The 18,100-nt window shown below is 48.1% G+C and overlaps 1 protein-coding gene and 1 long non-coding RNA gene across 2 annotated transcripts in view; one reads left to right on the top strand and one right to left on the bottom strand.

Annotated features, from left to right (window-relative positions):
* The first annotated feature begins 1,043 nt into the window (after positions 1-1,043).
* Positions 1,044-18,100, top strand: part of LOC123328463 — a 64,577-nt gene continuing 47,520 nt past the window's right edge. The window contains exon 1 of the long non-coding RNA XR_006543295.2: positions 1,044-1,173. This is a non-coding gene — a long non-coding RNA (uncharacterized LOC123328463). The remainder of the gene's footprint in view (positions 1,174-18,100) is intronic.
* LOC102408518 (60S ribosomal protein L39) lies at positions 3,525-16,114 on the bottom strand. Its single transcript, XM_044925885.2, has 2 exons — positions 16,064-16,114; positions 3,525-4,371 (listed from the first exon to the last, which is right to left on the bottom strand). The coding sequence occupies exons 1-2, from the start codon at positions 16,097-16,099 to the stop codon at positions 4,198-4,200; spliced, it is 210 nt and encodes a 69-aa protein (XP_044781820.1). The 5' UTR covers positions 16,100-16,114; the 3' UTR covers positions 3,525-4,197.

The raw sequence follows: 18,100 nt of genomic DNA, 5'->3' as shown, positions 1-18,100 counted from the left end.
CTCTCCTCCTTCTGGGACCCCTATAAGGTGGACATTAGTGTGCTTGATGTTGTCCCAAAGGTCTCTTGAACTGTCCTCATTTCTTTTCATTCTTTTTTCTGTTCAGTGGCAGTGATTTCCATTATTCTGTCTTTCAGCTCACTGATCCATTTTTCTATATCATTTAATCTACCATTGACTCCTTCTAGAAGCGGCTGTGGGCTCAGGAAGTTTTATGTTTTTTGTTTTAATATTGGATTTGGGCTTCCCTGGTGGCTCAGACGGTAAAGAATCTGCCTGCAATATGGGAGACCTTGGTTTGATCCCTGGGTCAGGGAGATTCCCTGGAGAAGGGAATGGTTACCCATTCCAGTATTCTTGCCTGGAGAATTCCATGGGACAGAGGAGTCCAGTGGGCTACAGTCCATGGTGCTGCAAAGAGTCAGACACGACTGAGAGACTAACACTTTTTCACTATTATAGTTGATTTATGGAGTTCACAGGGAGCTCAGTGGTAAAGAATCCACTTGCCAATGCAGGAGACGCAGGAGACTAGGATTCGATCCCTGGGTCTGGAAGATCCTCTGGAGGAGGAAATGGCAATCCACTCCAGTATCCTTGCCTGGAGAATTCCATGGACAGAGGAGCCTGGTGGGCTATAGTCCATAGGGTCACAAACACGACAGAGCACGCACCCATATTTGATTTACCATATTGTGTTAGTTTCAGGTATACAGCAAAATGATTCAGTCATACATACACTTCTATCCATCCTTTTTCAGACTCTTTCCCAAACTCCTAATTTATCCCTCTTCCTCAAACCCTTTGGTAAGTATGTTTTCTACGTCTATGAGTGTGTATTGTAAATAAATTCATTTGTATCATTTTTAGGTTCTACAGATAAGTGATATCATATGATATTTGTCTGTCTCTGACTGAATTACTTCACTTAGTATAAGTCTTTAGGCAGCCTGTTGCTGATGGGTGGGGCTGTGTGCCCACCAGTTAGTTGTTTGGCCTGAGGCCCCATCACTGGCCCCTGCAGGCGGCTGGGCGGGGCAGGTCTGGGCATTAACGAGGAGAGGGAGGAGCCTCCGCAATGGCGCCTGCCTGCCTTGGCTTCCCGCGGTAGAAGCTTCCCGGGATGCACTGCTGCCCTAGCCACCTCTCCAGGAGACTCTCCAAGACCAGCAGGTAGGTCTGGCCCAAGCACCTATCAAATGACTGCTTTTATCCTGGGACGTGAGGCATTTGGTGTGCATTTCCCCCAGGCCCCTGGGCTCCTGAAATCAAGCTCTGCTGGCCTTCAAAGCCTAATGCCCTGGGGGCTCGTCTTCCCCGTGCTGGGGAGCCCCATGGGCTCAGAACTGTCATTCCTGTGGGGAGCCCTTGCAGAAGTGGGGAATGTCCTGTCCTGGGACTTGCAGGAGTCCTTAGGAGAGATGACCAAGTGAGGGTCCTTGGCTTCGTGCATGAAAGAAGTCAAGAGAGAGCCAGAGACAAGCAAAAGCAAGTTTACTTAGAAGGATGCATAGGCAGAATTTGGACTGGCTCAGAAAGTGAGAGTGGCCCCAGAGCACGGGGTCCTTGTTTTTTATGGACTGTGTAACTTCATATGCCAAAAGAGTGGGAGGAATATTCTTGTTATTTCAGGGAAAGGTGGAGATTTCCCAGGATTTGGGCCACTGCCCACTTTTTGACCTTTTATGGTTCCTCTTGGAACTGTTGTGGCATAAAGGGGAGTGATTGTAGTATTACAATAAAGGTATGATGAGCTAAAAGTCAATGACCCAACTGTTCTAGAAGCCACCTTGGTTTCAGCTGGTTCCAGCCAGTCTTTATTGGATCCCAACACTGGACCTCCTCTTCATTTATCTAGCACCTGTGTCCTGCTGCTTTCCCTCCTGTCTCATTCTCCCTGCAGAGATTTTATTCCCATATTCTTATGGGAAGCAGAAAGGCAACGGGCCGTTGTCTGTACCCACTTCAGGGCTGAGCAGGGCGGTTGACTCTGCCTGTCCGGGAGTAAAACCCTCTGGATGCCTAGCCTAGGGAGTCCCAGGGGCAGGACAGCTCCTTGTTTCGAGTTGGAGAGTGGTATGGGCTGGAATCCTTGCAGCACCATCATTTTGACATGAAACTGTTGTAACCTGGAAGACATCAACTTCACCCAGAGGTTAAAGAGGCAGGGGGAAGAGGAGGAGTAGGAACGACCATGACTGGGCCCAGGAGGGGCAGGAACCACATAAAGCTAGGGAGGGCACTCGTAATGTGGACCTGATGGCATTAGGGTCTGACCCCTGGTTGTAGGGTGTAACTATGATGTTTGTTCATAAATCTTTTTGCTGTCCATCTCCATCTGGGCTGAATTATTGACATGTGTACAGGAGGTTTTGTTTATGACTGCACACACATCACCCTGGTCAGCCAGCAAGTAATCCAAGGCCAATCTATTGTCCATAACCACATTTGCCAGTGAGTTTAAAGAGGGCAAAAGTCTATTTAGGGCATTTCCAGTGGTCAGGCTAGGCTCTCTAAAGTGTTGGTTAGATTTCCTAGGGTTACCTCACAATAGGTAAAGCCTCTCCATGGAGCTGCCAATCCGCTCTGCCAGTCCTGTTCCTGCCAGTATTGATCCAGTGACCCTCCTGGGCTGGTATTGAGTATTACTATGTACTGTGACTGTGAATGGGACCAACTGTCCTAGTGTACGGGCTCTCTTGTGCCATACATTATTAATAAAAGGATGAGCAATTACACAGGGGCCAAATTTCCTCTGGGATGCCCTTGTTTGGGCCCTCATTCTGGGGAGTGCCACATATGCAGGCATATCCTGAAGGTGCAATAAGAGATCTGGGAACAGAAGACTTTAATAAGCAAGCAGCCATCCAGATCAGAAGGGACAGGTCATGAACTCAATGAGGGGACAAGGGCCCAATAGTATATTGAAAAGAGTTAAGTCTGGGAGTATTCCGCATCCTTTGGCTTGGATGAGATGGTGGGTACAAAAGGGCTTTACCCACCCCTTCCATAAAGTCCAACAATTTTTAGTCCAATCCATCCCTGTCCTGTGGGCACCCTGGGCCTGGGCCTCACTGTGAGCACACAGAATGGAGGCATTCATGAGGATGCAGCTTGGGTCTGGGTTCCAAAACATTGTGGTCATCTTACCATCCGGCAGCCAGGGATTGTTCCAAAGAGGCTCACCACAGCCTAGAGAGCCGTAAGTGTAGTGGCATCAGAAGCATGACTGGTTTTCTGGATGACAAAAGTAGCCGTGATTAATGGAAAAGTTATGTCATATTTTTAAAAAAGAGTTAAATGTGGCAAGGTATCAGGCCTGATGGAAGTATCGCCCATTGAGCTCATATTGGTATATGTGTGTGTGTGAGGGGGGAGGGTTGTTTCCATGTGTTTGAACTGGTAAAGCTCGTCTATAAAAATTTTTTTTGGAGTAGTACAATGTTATATTAGTTTCAGTGTACAGCAAAGTGATTCAGTCCTATGTATACATATATTCATTCTTTTTCTTTTTTTTTTCCTGGTAGGTAAACTTGAATTTATTAAATGTCAAAAACATTTGATTTTTTCAACCATTTAAAAATGCATAACTTTAGTTCACAGACCATACAAAAGCAGGCGGGAGACCAGTTTGCCAAACCCTGGTTCACATCATAGAATAGCATATAAACATGCTTTTTATGGGACTTTCCTGGCAGCCAAGTGGGTTCAATCCCTGGTTCGGGAACTAAGATCCTACATGTCTTGTGGCAAGCATCCCTCCCCCCACGGTTTATTTTAAAAAGGTGCTGCCTTCAGGTACAAGGATGACACATACGTGTACTTCCTATAACAGTAGGAGTAAGAGCTGCTAGTTATAGGGAACAATAAGACAATAAAATTTTAAAAAGCCAGTTCCTAATTTACTAGCTGTACTTCTAAGTACTTGGTAGCTAGAGAACATTTCTATCATTGGACAGGCCCATGTCCTAACTGACGGGAGTATTTATTCAGTACGTCATCACAAACCATATAATACAATAACAGTTCCAACGTTTCATATTTATTACTGAGCCTCAGACTGATAGTGAGGAAATAGCATCAGGAGCCAAGCATTACAGTAGTGATGTTCTCATTGTGATTTGGCTGCTTAAAAAAGTGGTCTTAACATGTGTGCCACACATGTTAAGACCACTTCTTATAGACCCAGCTTGCTTCTTATAGACCCAGCTTGGTTCTTCTCCAATGTCTTCTCTTGGAGTTGTACCTGATTTTATTGCCAGTTTTCATTCGAATCCACTGAGGAATGGGACGATTCTGCTTTTGTTTCTTGGCCAGGAATCGCTTGATCCTGAAAGTCTTGTGAGAAGACATGGTGAGAAGAGAACTCAACTGCACATAGGATGGCGGAGAAGAGAAAAGAGCTCATTCTTTTTCTGATTCTTTACCCATCTAAATTATTATAGAATATTGAGTTCCCTATGCTATATAGTTGGAGAAGGCAATGGCACCCCACTCCAGTACTCTTGCCTGGAAAATCCCGTGGACGGAGGAGCCTGGTAGGCTGCAGTCCATGGGGTCGCAAAGAGTCGGACACGACTGAGCGACTTCACTTTGACTTTCCACTTTCATGCACTGGAGAAGGAAATGGCAACCCACTCCAGTGTTCTTGCCTGGAGAATCCCAGGGACGGGGGAGCCTGGTGGGCTGCCATCTATGGGGTCGCACAGAGTCGGACATGACTGAAGCAACTTAGCAGCAGCAGCAGCAGCATGCTATATAGTAGGTCCTTGTTTGTTATCTGTTTTATATATAGTAATGAGTATATGGTAATATCAAGTTCCTAATTTATCCCTCCCTGCTCCTGACATTTCCCCTTTGGCACCCACTGATTTGTTTTTGAAATCTGTGAGTCTGTGGTAAAGCTCTTGTGGTAGGTACCTATTTGTATCTGTCATGACGATTGTAAGCCAGGGTTTTCATGGCAGATCCAACAATTAACTAGTTTTTCTCCCTGGTGACTATTTTAGATATGTTTAATAAAGCATTTTTTCCCCATTCCTCCTGGGTTGAGACCATTGTCAGAAGTTCTACTAGGAGTATTATGGCTTTTGACATTGTATTACTATATTTTTTCTTTCAGACCCAGCAAAGAAGATGTTTATCAGGGTAAGGGGATTCTGAAAAGTGGCAGAATAAGAGCATGATTGTCAGAAATGCCAGGTTGACTAGACCAAGCCATCTTGGCCACATGAAGTCACTTACTGGTTCTCTTGAATAGGTATCTGTCTTCCACGGGCTCACAGGAGTAGGGCTCCTCTGGTTGCTATTGGGACTTACACAGATTTTATTCTAGACAGACGTACCCAACTAGTGACTCTCATAGCTTGACAGCAGTTGGATTGCTTAGTTATGCTTGACACGGTCCCTTCCACTGTGGCTGTAGCTGGTCCTCAGGGGGCCCTTCCTTCCAAGTTTTTAGTAGGACAAAGTCCCCTGACTGGTTGGAGACCTCGACCTTTTTCTTTCGTAGGGGTGGGGGCAGCACTTTGTTTCTGTACTCTTGGAGGGCCCTTTGAGCTTGGCTTAAGCTGAACAGTATGGGCATCCAGTTTGGGGGCTTCCTCATCAAACGAGATCTGAAGCAAAAAAGGGCCTCCCATCGGTCATGTCCAACAGGCTAAGTTTCAGAATTTCCTTTGGGGCCATCCTAGTCCTTAGAAGGACTACAGGGAGGAGGGAGACCCAGGTTTCTGAAGCCTTTTGACATAGTTTAGCGAGTGTTCTTTTTAGTACGTGACTTGCTGTTTCAGCCTTGCCACCTCCAGGAAGAGTGGAGGCAGTAGTTAATACCCAGAACGCAGGCAGCTTGTCGGGTCACCTTGGCAGTGAAGGGATGTCCGTCATCACTCTGTAGACTTTTTGGTAACCTGAATTTCAAAATTATCTCTTTAAACAGAAATTTGGATATTTTTATTGCCTTTTCAGTTCTAGCAGGGAAAGCTTCTAACTATCCTATAAAGGTGTCTATGAATACCAACAGGTGTTCCCATTTGGGAGTACCATTCTTGTTCCCATTTGAGGGCATTTGGGTCAAGTCTGTTCACCAGCCTTCCCTTGGATAGGTTCCTTGATGTTGTGTGGGCTGAGTTAGGGGTGGAGGTATGGGGTGGCTTTCTGGGTGATTTTGGCACAAAGCTTGCAAGCCCATGACATTTTTAACAGTTTGGGACAGTCCCTTACCTAGGAACACAGTTCGAATAGGAAGTCCCACCCTAAGTGGGAGAATTCTTGGACGTCCTTATTTTCCATTGCTGGGGCCCCAGGAATGAGAAGCTTGTTATCTTTTGTCGGCCACCCTGAGGGGTTTCTTTCCAGTCCCCTATATTTAGCCTCCTCAGTTTCTTCAGGTGTATAAGATGGCATCACTGGGAAAGGTGGACTGTCAGGTCTGAGAGCTGCAGTTTGTAGGACTGGGTGTTCTTGGCTGCAGCCTTAGAGGCCTTGTTGGCCAGGGCATTTCTCCTTCAAAGGAGGTGTGGCCCCTTTGGTGACGCCTGCCATGAATGACTGCAGCCTCCTCTGGAGGCAGACCTCTTTTAGGAGTTCTAGAATTTGTGCCTGGTAATAGAGACACAAATTCTTTGGCTGTCGGTAGTCCCCTTTCTTTCCATATGGCAGCAATGGGTGTGTAGCACTAGGAAACCATACTTGAAATCAGTATTTATATTGATTCTTAATCCTGTTCCTAGTTGGAGTGCTCTGGTCAAAGTAATTGACTCAGCCGTTTGGGCAGAAATGTAAGAGGGTAGAGCTCAAAAATCGTCTGCAGGCTGACATACATAGCCAGCCTTTCTAAAAACTGCTTCCATCAGTAAACCATTCGGCATAGGGACTGGTCAGGGGCTCACTGTTGAGATCAGGCCTAGTGAGTAAACTTGTTCAATAGTCTCCATGCAGGAGTGAACAAGGACTTGGGGTGGGGCTCTGGCATTAGAGTTGCTGGGTTCCGGACTTGGCAAACCTTAAGTGTTTGATGCCTGTGGGACTAAGAGGGCTTGGTTTATATATTTATTTATGAAGCAAAGTTGTTTTACAATGTTGTGCTAGTTTCTGGTATATAGCAAAGTGATTTAGCTGTACATATATGTTCTTTTTCATTTTCTTTTCCATTATGATTTATTATAAGATATTGAATATAGTTCCTTGTGCTATTCAGTAGAACCCTGTTGTTCTATTTTATATATCATAGTTTGTATCCGCTAATCCCAAACTTCTAGTTTATTCCCACCCCTCCCACCCCAACCCCCCACCCCCTGCCTTTCCCCTTTGGTAACTGTGAGTGAGTCTATTGTGAGTCTGTTTCCGTTTTATAACTAAGTTTATTTGTATCATATTTTAGATTCCAAATATAAACCATATTGTATGATGTTTGTCTTTCTCTGACTTACTTAGTATGACAATTTCTAGGTCCATCCATGTTGTTGCAAACGGCATTATTTCATCCTTTTGTATGACCAAGTATTATTCCATCACACACACGTCTTCTTTATCTATTCATCTGTCAATCGACATTTAGGTTGCTTCCATGTCTTAACTATTGTAAATAGTGCTGCTATGAACATTGGGATGCATGTATGTTTTCAAAATAGAGCATTCGAGGAGTGGAACTGCTGGATCATATGGCAACACTATGCTTAGGTTTTAAAGGAACCATCATACTGTTTTCATAGTGACTGCACCAACTTACATTTCCCCCAACAGTGCAGAAGAGTTCTCTTCTCTCCACACCCTCTCCAGCATTTATTACTGTAGACTTTTCAATGATGGTTATTCTGATTCATGTGAGGTGATAACCTCATTGTAGTTTTGATTTGCAGGAGGACTTGGTATTTAGCCCCTGTGTTGGGTTTCCCAAACTTAGGAAAAACCCTTTACCCTCTCTATGAGAGACAGGAGTAGGGGATTCACTGGTGGCTCAGACGGTAGAGAGTCTGCCTGCAATGCGGGAGATCTGAGTTCAATCCCTGGGTTGGGAGGACCCCCTGGAGAAGGAAATGGCAACCCACTCCAGTATTCTTACCTTTAAAGAACCCATGAGTGAAAGAGCCTGGCGGGCCACAGTCCATAGAGTTGCAAAGAGCTGGACACGACTGAGTGACTTCACTTGGTATTTAAGCAGTCACCACCGGTGCCCTTTTGCTTCTAGGACTCCTTGTGTCTGGTGAGGGGTTAGGACTTCAGTGATTGTTCCAGGGAGAACTTACTTACTGGCTGCTTCTACTAGCAGAGCAGCGGCAGTCACCGCTCTAAGACACCCTAGCCATCCAGTGGCCATCTGATCAAGTTTTTTTTTGAGAAATAAGCTACTGGTCTAGGGAGGTCCCCCAGTTTTTGGGTGAGGACACCAGGGCTACTCTTGTCTCTCATAGAGTAAGTTTGGGAAATCCAACACAGGGGCTAGGAATGCCTGTTGCCAGTTTTCATCCCAGTTGAGGGGTTTGTGGTCACCTTCTTTTAGAGCCTCATAGAGAGGCTTTGCTATAAGCCCGAATCCAGGTATCCAGATCCTACAAAATCCTGCCATCCACACAAAGGCCTTCAGTTGCCTCTTTGTCTGGGTCCAGGAGTTGGGGAGAGTTGAGTGGTTATAATGGCTTCCTTTTGGTCCTTGGTTACAGTCTCCTTTTCCCAGTGAAAAGTGAAAGTGTTAGTTGCTCAGATGTGTCTGACTTTTTGCAATCCTATGGACTGTAGCCCACCAGGCTCCTCTGTCCATGGGATTCTGCAGGCAAGAATACTTGAGTGGGTAGCCATTTCCTTCTCCAGGGAATTTTCCTGATACAGGGATTGATCCTGGGTCTCCTGTATTGCAGGCAGATTCTTTACTGTCTGAGCCACCAAGGAAGCCCAGAGTTGAGCACATATCCTGGGTACTTAACTTGGGAGGAATCTGAGCTTTGTGAGGAGAGGCTCAATATTTTCATTCCCCTAGGAAGCTAAGGATCTGAATGATGCTTTTATCTGTCTTCCTTAGTAAGATTAGAAATTAGGAGGTCATTCACATACTGTAGGAGAAGCCCATTTACCAGTTGTAATTCTCTTAATTTGTTTGCTAATATATTTCCAAACAGGAGGGAAACCCTGAAACCCTGGGGCAGATGAAGTGTTATGAGGGTCTGCATCTGTCCACTCAAAAAGAGATACTGGGAGTCTGGCTGCAGGGGAGTGCAAAAGAGGCATCCTTTAGGTCGAGCACTGTAAACCGGTTTGCATTTTATGGAACCGGGGTCAGTATGGCATGTGAATTAGGGACTACAGAGTGAACTAGGACCACTGCCTCATTAACTGCCCTCAGGTCTTGAACAAACAAACCCGTGTTTTCCACTTTGCTTTTTTATGGGCAGAACAGGGTATTACACAGAGATTGGCAGGGTCATAACAGCCTGTGTTTTTAAAACTTGGTTTATTAAAGGCTGGAGACCTCATTGGCCCTTGGGCTCAAGGGGTACTGGTTATCCACCAGTGATCAGCATTGGTTTTAATGAAATCTGAGCTAAGGGCAGATTGCTGGGTTTGCTGGGAACCTGGTCCAGAGGGGTTTACTTGAGAAATGTAGGGTGGAGAGGAGATCTCCTCTGATTTGTGACTGAGGCACGCTCCCATGGCCACAAGCAATTGTTTCCCTGGTGGGTGCCTTCTCTGAGGGGGTCTCTGAATTGAACTACTGTCTGGAATTTAGTGAGCAAATCCCTTCTCAGCAAGGGGGTGGGACACTCAGGCAGGAGTAGTAACTGTGTGCAAAGGTAAAACTTCCTAGCAAGCAGCTGGGGGTCGGGGGTGAATTGCTTGGTTTTGGGCCATCCATCCATCCCCGTTACTTTCAGAATGGGGAGGACAAGGGTCCAGGGAGATCAGTCAGCACAGAGTAGGTGGGCCCCATATCTAGTGGGGAAAAAAAAAAAAAGTAGTAGCTTTTCTACCTCCCACATCAAGGGTTACCTGAGGCTCCTTCAGGAAAGTGACCTGGTGTCCTTTGGGAGCCAAGGGGGTCCTGGGCCCCCTAACTCTTCAATCCTCTTGGTCATCATCGGCTTGGGAAGCCCCAAGCCTCATCTGGACTGGGGGCCCTCTTGCTTTTAGGAGTCCTCTAGTTTACATACCAGGCAGGATTTGGGTGGACATTTCCCATACAGAGGGCATTCGAGCTTCCAGTGGCCTTCCTGGCTGTGTTTAGAACAGGTTCCTTCTCGGTGGGAGAGTGGCTCTGATGCAGATTTTTCAGATCCTGCCCCTGCTGTTGGCTTTTACAAGGGGTTGGGTATACCCCTGGTGGTGCAGGGGCTAGGGCTGCCACCAATAACTGTGCCCTTTGTGGTTTTCCCTGAGTCTTCTTCACTTCCTCAACCCTCTCTCTATTGTTAAATGCTCCACAGGCTAAGTCCATGAGCGGATTCATGGAGGTCTGGGGTCCCCTAGCTGCTTTCTGTAATTTTCTGCTAATGTCTGGGGCAAATTGATAAAATGAGTGTTAACTAGGACTTACCCTTTGTGGGTTTCAGGATTAATACTGGTATACTTTCTAAAGGCTGGCCCTGTAAGAGGGCCAGATACTCATCTTTTCCATGTTACTTCTCTGATTTCATCATAATTAACAGGCTTAACAACACATCTTTTCATCCCTTCTATGAGGCGAGTCGCCATGTGCTTCTTGGTGCAAGCCCTCTACCTCTTTGCTGGTAGCCCCAGTGGAGGTCTTGGTCAAGGGCTGCATTCTCTCTTGCAAGGTAGATTGTATGTCCTTGATTTGGGGCTGCCAGTTGACCGGCATGTGCCCAGGCTGTAGCAAGGATCCAGCTTTTCTCTTCAAAGGTGAAGCAAGTAGAAAGGAGGATCTGTCAGTCCCCCAGGTAAGTTCTCAAGACACTGTCAGCTTGGTGAATTCTTCCGCGAACCGACTGGGGTCCTCAGAAAGATGTCCAAATTTCTCTTCGCAAGTAGTTAGGTCAACCATAGGAAAAGGGATGTGGACTCATTGTTCCTCCATCACCCGTGGGCACTTTCCCTAAGGGACAGAATTTGGTAGAAGGAGGCTGGTAGGCAGCCTGGCTTCGTGTAGTATTAGCACTGGTACTGGAGGATACAGGACAAGACTGGAGGGATAAGGCAGTGGGATTTCCAGCAGATCAGATGGGGCACTAGGGGTAGATGATCCAAAAGACTGTCCTTCCTCAGAATTAGGGGGGCATAGAAGTTCCAGTGGCTTCCATAGGAGCCACTACTTCCCTGGTGGCTCAGACGGTAAAGCGTCTGCCTACAATGCGGGAAACCTGGGTTTGATCCCTGGGTTGGAAAGATCCCCTGGAGAAGGCATGGCACCCCACTCCAGTACTCTTGCCTGGAAAATCCCATGGATGGAGGATCCTGGTAGGCTACACTTCATGGGGTCTCAAAGAGTTGGACAGGACTGAGCGACTTCACTTTCAGGAGTTCCTAGTTGTGGACATGGAGGAGGTGGACCTATAAAGGACCATGGAAAACAGTGGGCTCCTGTTGGGGAAGAAGTCACTTTGGAGGGGTATGAGCCAGGCATACCCATCAGGAGTCTTTTAGATCTGGATCTTGAGGCAGGGTCATGAACATTTGAGTATACAGGACTCCCCTTATTCTCCTTCCTTTTTAGAAAACACATCCAGCTGCAAGATGTCATTGTAATTCAGTAATCCATTTTCTGGCCAGATCTCTTGATCCCCTATTTGGGGCCATGTAGTATTCAAAATAAGATTAATTTATTTTTTGTTAAGCCATCCTGTCTGAATCTGCCACAGTTAGCTAACATGTGTCCTAACAGAGACTCCTTTTTAGTGCTTATAATCACTCCCATTTTGGGTTAGGATGTCATGACGAGACAGGGGTCTGAATTATGGGGATTCTGTAGGAAATGGGCCACTGCCCACTCTTTGGCCTTTTATGGTCCATTTCAGAACCATCATGGCGTTAGGGGGAGTGACTTTTAATATCACCATAAAGGTATGATGGGCTAAAGGTCGATGACTGAACTATTCTCGAAGCCAGCTTGGTTTCAGCTGGTTCCAGTCAGTCTTGATTATCTTCCAAACAGCCACGCCCCCTCTTCATTTACCTAGCCCTCGTGTCCTGCCCCTTCCCCTCCTGTCTCAGAATCTCTGCAATATAATTATTGTCTAGTTCGTGAGTCACCCATCTGGGGTGAGGGGCACGTATGGGATTTGATTATATTTCAAGTCCACCCCTTCTGCCCATCTCATTGCAGTTCCTTCCTTATGTCTTTAGCTGTAGATCTTTTCTGATAGGTACCAGTCTTTTCCACTGATGACTGTTTTGCAGCTTAGTTGAGATTTTGGTGTGCTTGTGAGAGGATGTAAGTGCAGTGTCTTTCTACTCCACCATCTTGGCCCCAAAAGACTTCACTTTTGAGTTCTGTATCAGATGGGCTCTCTTGGGTTGCCTCCAGATCTGAGGATCAGTGAGTATAGTAATGCCAGAACTGGCCCATCATCAGAATCACTTCGTTACCACCCAGGCTTTGAGCATCAGAATCTAGGGTGTGGAGCTGAAGAAGGTGCGTTTTTAAGAACCCCTTTCAGGATCAGCATTTGGGAGGGGCTGTTTTGAAACCCTCTGGGCTGCCATGTAGCACCTACACAGCTCCTTCTAGGAACTCACAGAGTCGAGATGTCGCCTGTTAAATTGGACAAAACATTTTCTACCTTGTAGAATCAGTGGGCAAACATTACTGGTGCTCAGGGTCTGGCATAGTTTATGTGCTCAAAAAATAGTAGCTGCTGTTCATCTAGTTCCCAGAGGAAGCCTTTGCTCTATATCCAGACAGACAGACAGACACTCTTTCTATACTCACCCCTGGGAAGGGCTTGCTGCCTTGGGACCCAGTTCTCCACACATTTCTTTGCATAAATATAGAATTCATACTCATCCTTTCAGGAACACGTCTATTGTATGGCAGACACTACATTTTAAAAAGTTAGAACACATTTCCAGGAGACAGAATATGTATAATCAGGACTGTCCCCAAAAACAGAGGCTATAGGACCATAGATGAGAACCATAGATAATGATTTCTAAACACATGGATTGTGCATGCATGCTAAGTCGCTTCAGTCGTGTCCGACTCTTTGCAACTCCATGGACTGTAGCCCACCAGACTCCTCTGTCAATGGGATTCTCCAGGCAAGAATACTGGAGGGGTATTGCCATGCCCTCTGAGGTGTTCTTAGAACCCCTTTGCCACCCAGTCAAGGAGGTGGAAAGTTTGTCACTGGTTGCTCTTAAGTCTAGAAACATAATAAACACAAATTTTTAGAGCCATTTGATAATGCCACAGTATTCAAATGTGTGATCATCTTTTTTTCTAGTATTTCAAGTTCGTCGTGTCTTACAAAAGCACTGGTCTGTGACTGATTAGTTTCAAAATTAGTCCTTTACAGAAAACTTCAGAAGCTATGGCCTAATGACTGATAGGTGCCACCTTACTTAACCCTCACGGTCTTGGGGTCCTTTCCCTTTTCCTTGTCCCCCTCCCAGGAACCCAGCACCCCCATGTTTGCCTGCTAAGGTTCAGCCAGAGGAGGGCGGCTCCATCCCTCGGTCTCCTCTCCCACCCCAACCGCGAGGCAGGCGCCAACATTCCCCAGGAAGACCCCAGGGAGAGTGTAGGGGCTCCTGATTTGCCCACAGTATGGGGGTGTGAGACCCTCAGGGCAGATTAACCTGGGGACTGCCACGTTCCTGAGGCCTCAAAGGAGGGAAATTCCCCAGACAACCTCTGCCCTTCATTTGGAATCACGGGTCCATGTCACAGAGCTTTCACTTGCACCCGCTCCCAGGACTCTTTGCTGCAGCAATCAGCTAATTGTCACGTTGTATACTGCTAAACACTGAGCCTGTGCTAGCTGCTCCGGGGTGCAGCAGATGAAGGTATTTTTGGTAAGCATGTACTCTGATTAACTCATTTAATTTTCACTATGACCTTATGAGATAGATCCTATTTTTACCTTCATTGCACAAGAGACTATCAAGGAGGTTAAGGGACAGGCTTAACATCATGCAGCTAATAAGTGTGAGGCCTGGAGGCCTTCCCTGCACCCACCCCCAAGCCGCTGCTCTGTGCCGGGTCCTGAGCTCTTAACACATGTGAGGCTGTGCACATGCCATTGAGGGGCTTGCAGTCTAGTTGGGTCTGTGAGACCCTTGAGAATCCTAGAAGGGTCACACAGACCTATGGAACCTAGAGGAGAGAGGGAGGCTAGGATGGCGGTGGGGGAGGGAGGTGGATGGGGAGAGGGGAAAACTTTCAGGGAGAGAGGCGGCTGGCTCCCCTGGGTGCTCGCTCACATCCTGTGTCCCTGCCCCTGCCTCCCCAGACATGATCTCACTCCTCAGCCTCATCCCTGGGGCTTCAGAGGAGAGGCTATCATTTCCTCCCACACACCAGAACTTGGGGCCTGAAAGACCCCTCTCCCCTGTCAGGGCAGCCTAGGCTCCCACAGTGACAAGGATGGCTGGCTGTCACTAGTCCATGCTCCCCAGCCCCTCACACAGCAATCCCCCCCTGCCCGGCCCCCCCGACACACACACTTCTCACATTATCTCAGCACTTTTTGTGCTTTTTCCTTCTTTGGGAAGGATACGCATTAGGAATCCCAGAGGGAAGAACCCTGCTGGAAATCTTCCCATCTTCCCACTCCCCTGGTTTCCCCTCTCCCATCTCGGATGTTCTCTGCTCTGCAAGTGGGGCAGAGTACACCAGGCAACTGGCATCAGAAACTCCAAGTCGTATCTGGCTGCCTGAATCTCTCAGGGGCCAGTTATTTAAATTGGGCGTGATCATGACGATTAAATGAGAAACAGCCATGGACGTTCACCACCAGCTCTCAGCAGCTCTACCTAGTTCAGCTTCCCTGCCATGCTCGGCTTTTTCCAGTCTTGTCCAAGCTTCAAAACTGGGCTCAAGCCCACTTCCTCCCAGAAGACCTCCTTGACTACACCAGTCTGGACTGAGTCCTTAGCCCAAAGGGGTCATCATCTACACTAGGTGATGTGTTGTGTTTCTGCAGCCCCAGAGTGCCTTATGAACACCAAGTGTCACTCTCCTGCCCACGTATTGGGATCACCATGCTGTCCTCGTAGCACCAGACCTAATGCAAGATCATGTTTGCCAAGAGGGTCAGATGGCAGGGATCTCTTAGCCACTCAGGGAGATGGCCTGGGAGAGATTTTTTAAATTCCCATTATACTGATGAGGATGGTGATGCTGAGAAAGCCCATGAGACCTGGCCAAGGTCACAGGACTGGGTAGTCAATTGCCAAGTCTGGGTTCAAATCCAGGTTCCCACATTCTCATCACTCCCTGGGGGGCGGGGGGCACATTTGCTCAGGGCCCAAATAAAACCAACAAATGACCAAAAGTGTGTACCCTTGGGGCTTCTATGACTCTTAAGTGGGCTCCTGCCTTTCTTTGCTACCCTGCTCCCTCCCCCTGGCATCTCCAACCCCTCCCAGAAGCACCCCTAAGCCCTGGCAGACAGCCTGTCCAGGCCTGGGCTGGCAGAGATAGTCCCAACAGAAGGATATGGGGCACATGGCCGCAGGGGCCCCGGTGGCTGGAACAGGCCCTAGACTCTGCATGCGTCCAGATCTGGGTCTGGGTGCAGATCCAGAAGGAGACAGGCAGAGTTTGCTCTTGGCAGGACAGAGAGTCCCAGTTCTGAAGGTCCCCAGGGGCCCGGAGAGGGTTTTAAATAGCCAGGGACAGGCCAATTGTGAGGCCTGCTTTAAATTGATTGAATCATCTTTAATTGTTGGTTGGTGCTGAAATGAAGAATGAGGTATGGCTTTAAATAGGAACCATAAGTGTTTCAGTCACACCCTTAGTGGGAACTGCAAGCTCAGACCTGCTCTCCTATTCAGAGCCAGGAGGCGGTAGAGACGGTGGCCCGCAGCTCTCAGAAAGTGAGGGCTCACCGATTCAATCAACCGAATCCGCCAGCCCACCCACCCATCCATCCCTTTGCCCGAGCTTACTTACTCCCATCTGCTTCTTCGTGGCTGTGCCCAGACCCATCCTCCTAGAGTTGACAGACGAAAAGGAGCCCAGGGTCCTGCCTTCGGGACTGTGTGGCCTTGGAAAGCCATCTGAGTTCTCTGGGCCTCCATTGCCACATCTGTAAACCAAAATGAAGCTTGCCCTGCCTGCCTCCTTCAACGAGCTCTGAAAGCTGTCATCCGGGCCATTATTGCTGGTGCATCAGCACCTCCCCTACCTGGCCCTGGGCCAAGCTGGGGTGTGTGGGGTGTGGGGAGCATGTACCCTCTAGGGCCCAAGGGCTCTGCCCCAGCCACAGGTCACAGCCCACTCAGTGGTGCGTCCTCGGTGTTCTCTGGGCCTGGGCTGGAGTCCCCATCCATCCCTTTTACCTGGGGCCTGCCTGGCAGGCTCACCTGTTTGTACCTTTAACCTCCAGATTTTCCTAACTCCCACCCGAAGCCATGCGGAGCAGTCAGAGAGCCTGAGAAGGCCCACAGAGACAGAGTTCTGATGGTCAGTCTCCTTGGGAGGGTGCAGACACTACCCCCCACCACCAGCCAGTCCTGGGACAGAATCAGGGACCATCTGGGGCCATTTCCCCTTCTCGGAAGAACAGATATGGCCAAGGGCAGATTCCTGGATTTCCCTTTTTGCTTGATGTTAGATTTAGGACTTCGAGGGCTTGAGAGAGAAAGTGACAGGGAGGCAGATTTTAGCTCACCTGGACAACCTCTGAAATGAGGCTTTCTCAGGGAACACCAGAGGAGCTCAGACCAAGCCTGGATGAAGCTTCCACGGAGAGCATTGCAGAAGGCCGCCTCTCAGGCTGGGACAGACGGGGCTGGTGTCAGTGCTGGAAGACCACATCCTGGTCCATCTCTCACCTACTGTCTCCGCAGTCTTGAGTCAGCTGCTGCATCTCCCTGAACCACGGGCTCCACTTTTGTGAAAATGCGGAAATAAGGCTTTTCTGAAAAAGAGCAGTATGAGGATTCTGAAATATGAACTAACATGCAAAAGTACTCTTGGCTTAGCCCAGGATCAGTAGTGGATAAATGCTGGTTGAGTGTGAATAGAAGCCAGGTGGGGGCTTGTACCAGGTGATCCCCGGCAACTCTGAGGGTCCATGACTTTAATCAGCCTCAGTAGCCAAAGGCCCAGGTGAGGACACTGCCAGATCAAGTGCCCACAGGGTTTATAGGGGCTAGGATAAGAGTCGGAGAAGGCAATGGCACCCCACTCCAGTACTCTTGCCTGGAAAATCTCATGGATGGAGGAGCCTGGTGGGCTGCAGTCCATGGGGGTCGCTAAGAGTTGGACACGACTGAGCGACTTCACTTTGACTTTTCACTTTCATGCATTGGAGAAGGAAATGGCAACCCACTGCAGTGTTCTTGCCTGGAGAATCCCAGGGACAGGGGAGCCTCATGGGCTGCCGTCTCTGGGGTCACACCGAGTCGGACACAACTGACGCAACTTAGCAGCAGGATAAGAGTGGGTAGTTAAATGTTGCACCATGCCTTTAGCTTGACTTTGGAGAGGGAGCCTGGAAGGGACTGACAAATCTTAGGATCTATATGAAGTTGAAAGAAAGCTCTTATCTCATTTCCTTCTCCAAGCTGCATGGGATGGCTACTTGCAGAGTAATGGGAACTAAGGAGGTCTGGGCCACATTCTCTGGGTCCTCTTCCCACATAGCCATCCAGAGTGGGAGAGTTGGGCTCTCTTTGTGGTGCCAAAATAAACTTGCATTGTTTCCAGCAACACAAGAGGCCTTGAGTGAAGCTGCTTTTGCCAAACCCTATAAGGAAGTGGGGTGAGGGGATTGGGGGGAGAGGGGAGGGGAGCCTGGAATGAGAGATTCCCCTCCACCCCTCATCCCTCACCTCCAGCTTTCTCCTGACTTCCAGAGAAGTCTGTGTAGGCAAGCCCAAAAGCAGGTTCCAGAGGGCACTGTGGAAATTTGGGCTTTTAGGGGAAAAAAGAAGGGACAGGGATTCCCATTTGAGTGTCTCCTACGTGCTCGGTACTTTGCTT

The sequence above is a fragment of the Bubalus bubalis genome, chromosome 12 (genome assembly GCF_019923935.1).
Source record: "Bubalus bubalis isolate 160015118507 breed Murrah chromosome 12, NDDB_SH_1, whole genome shotgun sequence".
In the NCBI taxonomy this organism is placed as follows: domain Eukaryota; kingdom Metazoa; phylum Chordata; class Mammalia; order Artiodactyla; family Bovidae; genus Bubalus; species Bubalus bubalis.
This window is presented reverse-complemented; position numbering and strand designations above follow the sequence as displayed.

Excerpts from the sequence above, each read along its gene's own strand:
- LOC102408518 (XM_044925885.2), bottom strand. The coding sequence starts at position 16,099 with ATGGGTCTGGGCACAGCCACGAAGAAGCAGATGGGA. Across the intron at positions 4,372-16,063 it reads CCACGAAGAAGCAGATGGGA|TTGAGTTCTCTTCTCACCAT; the intron begins GTAAGTAAGCTC and ends TCCTATGTGCAG.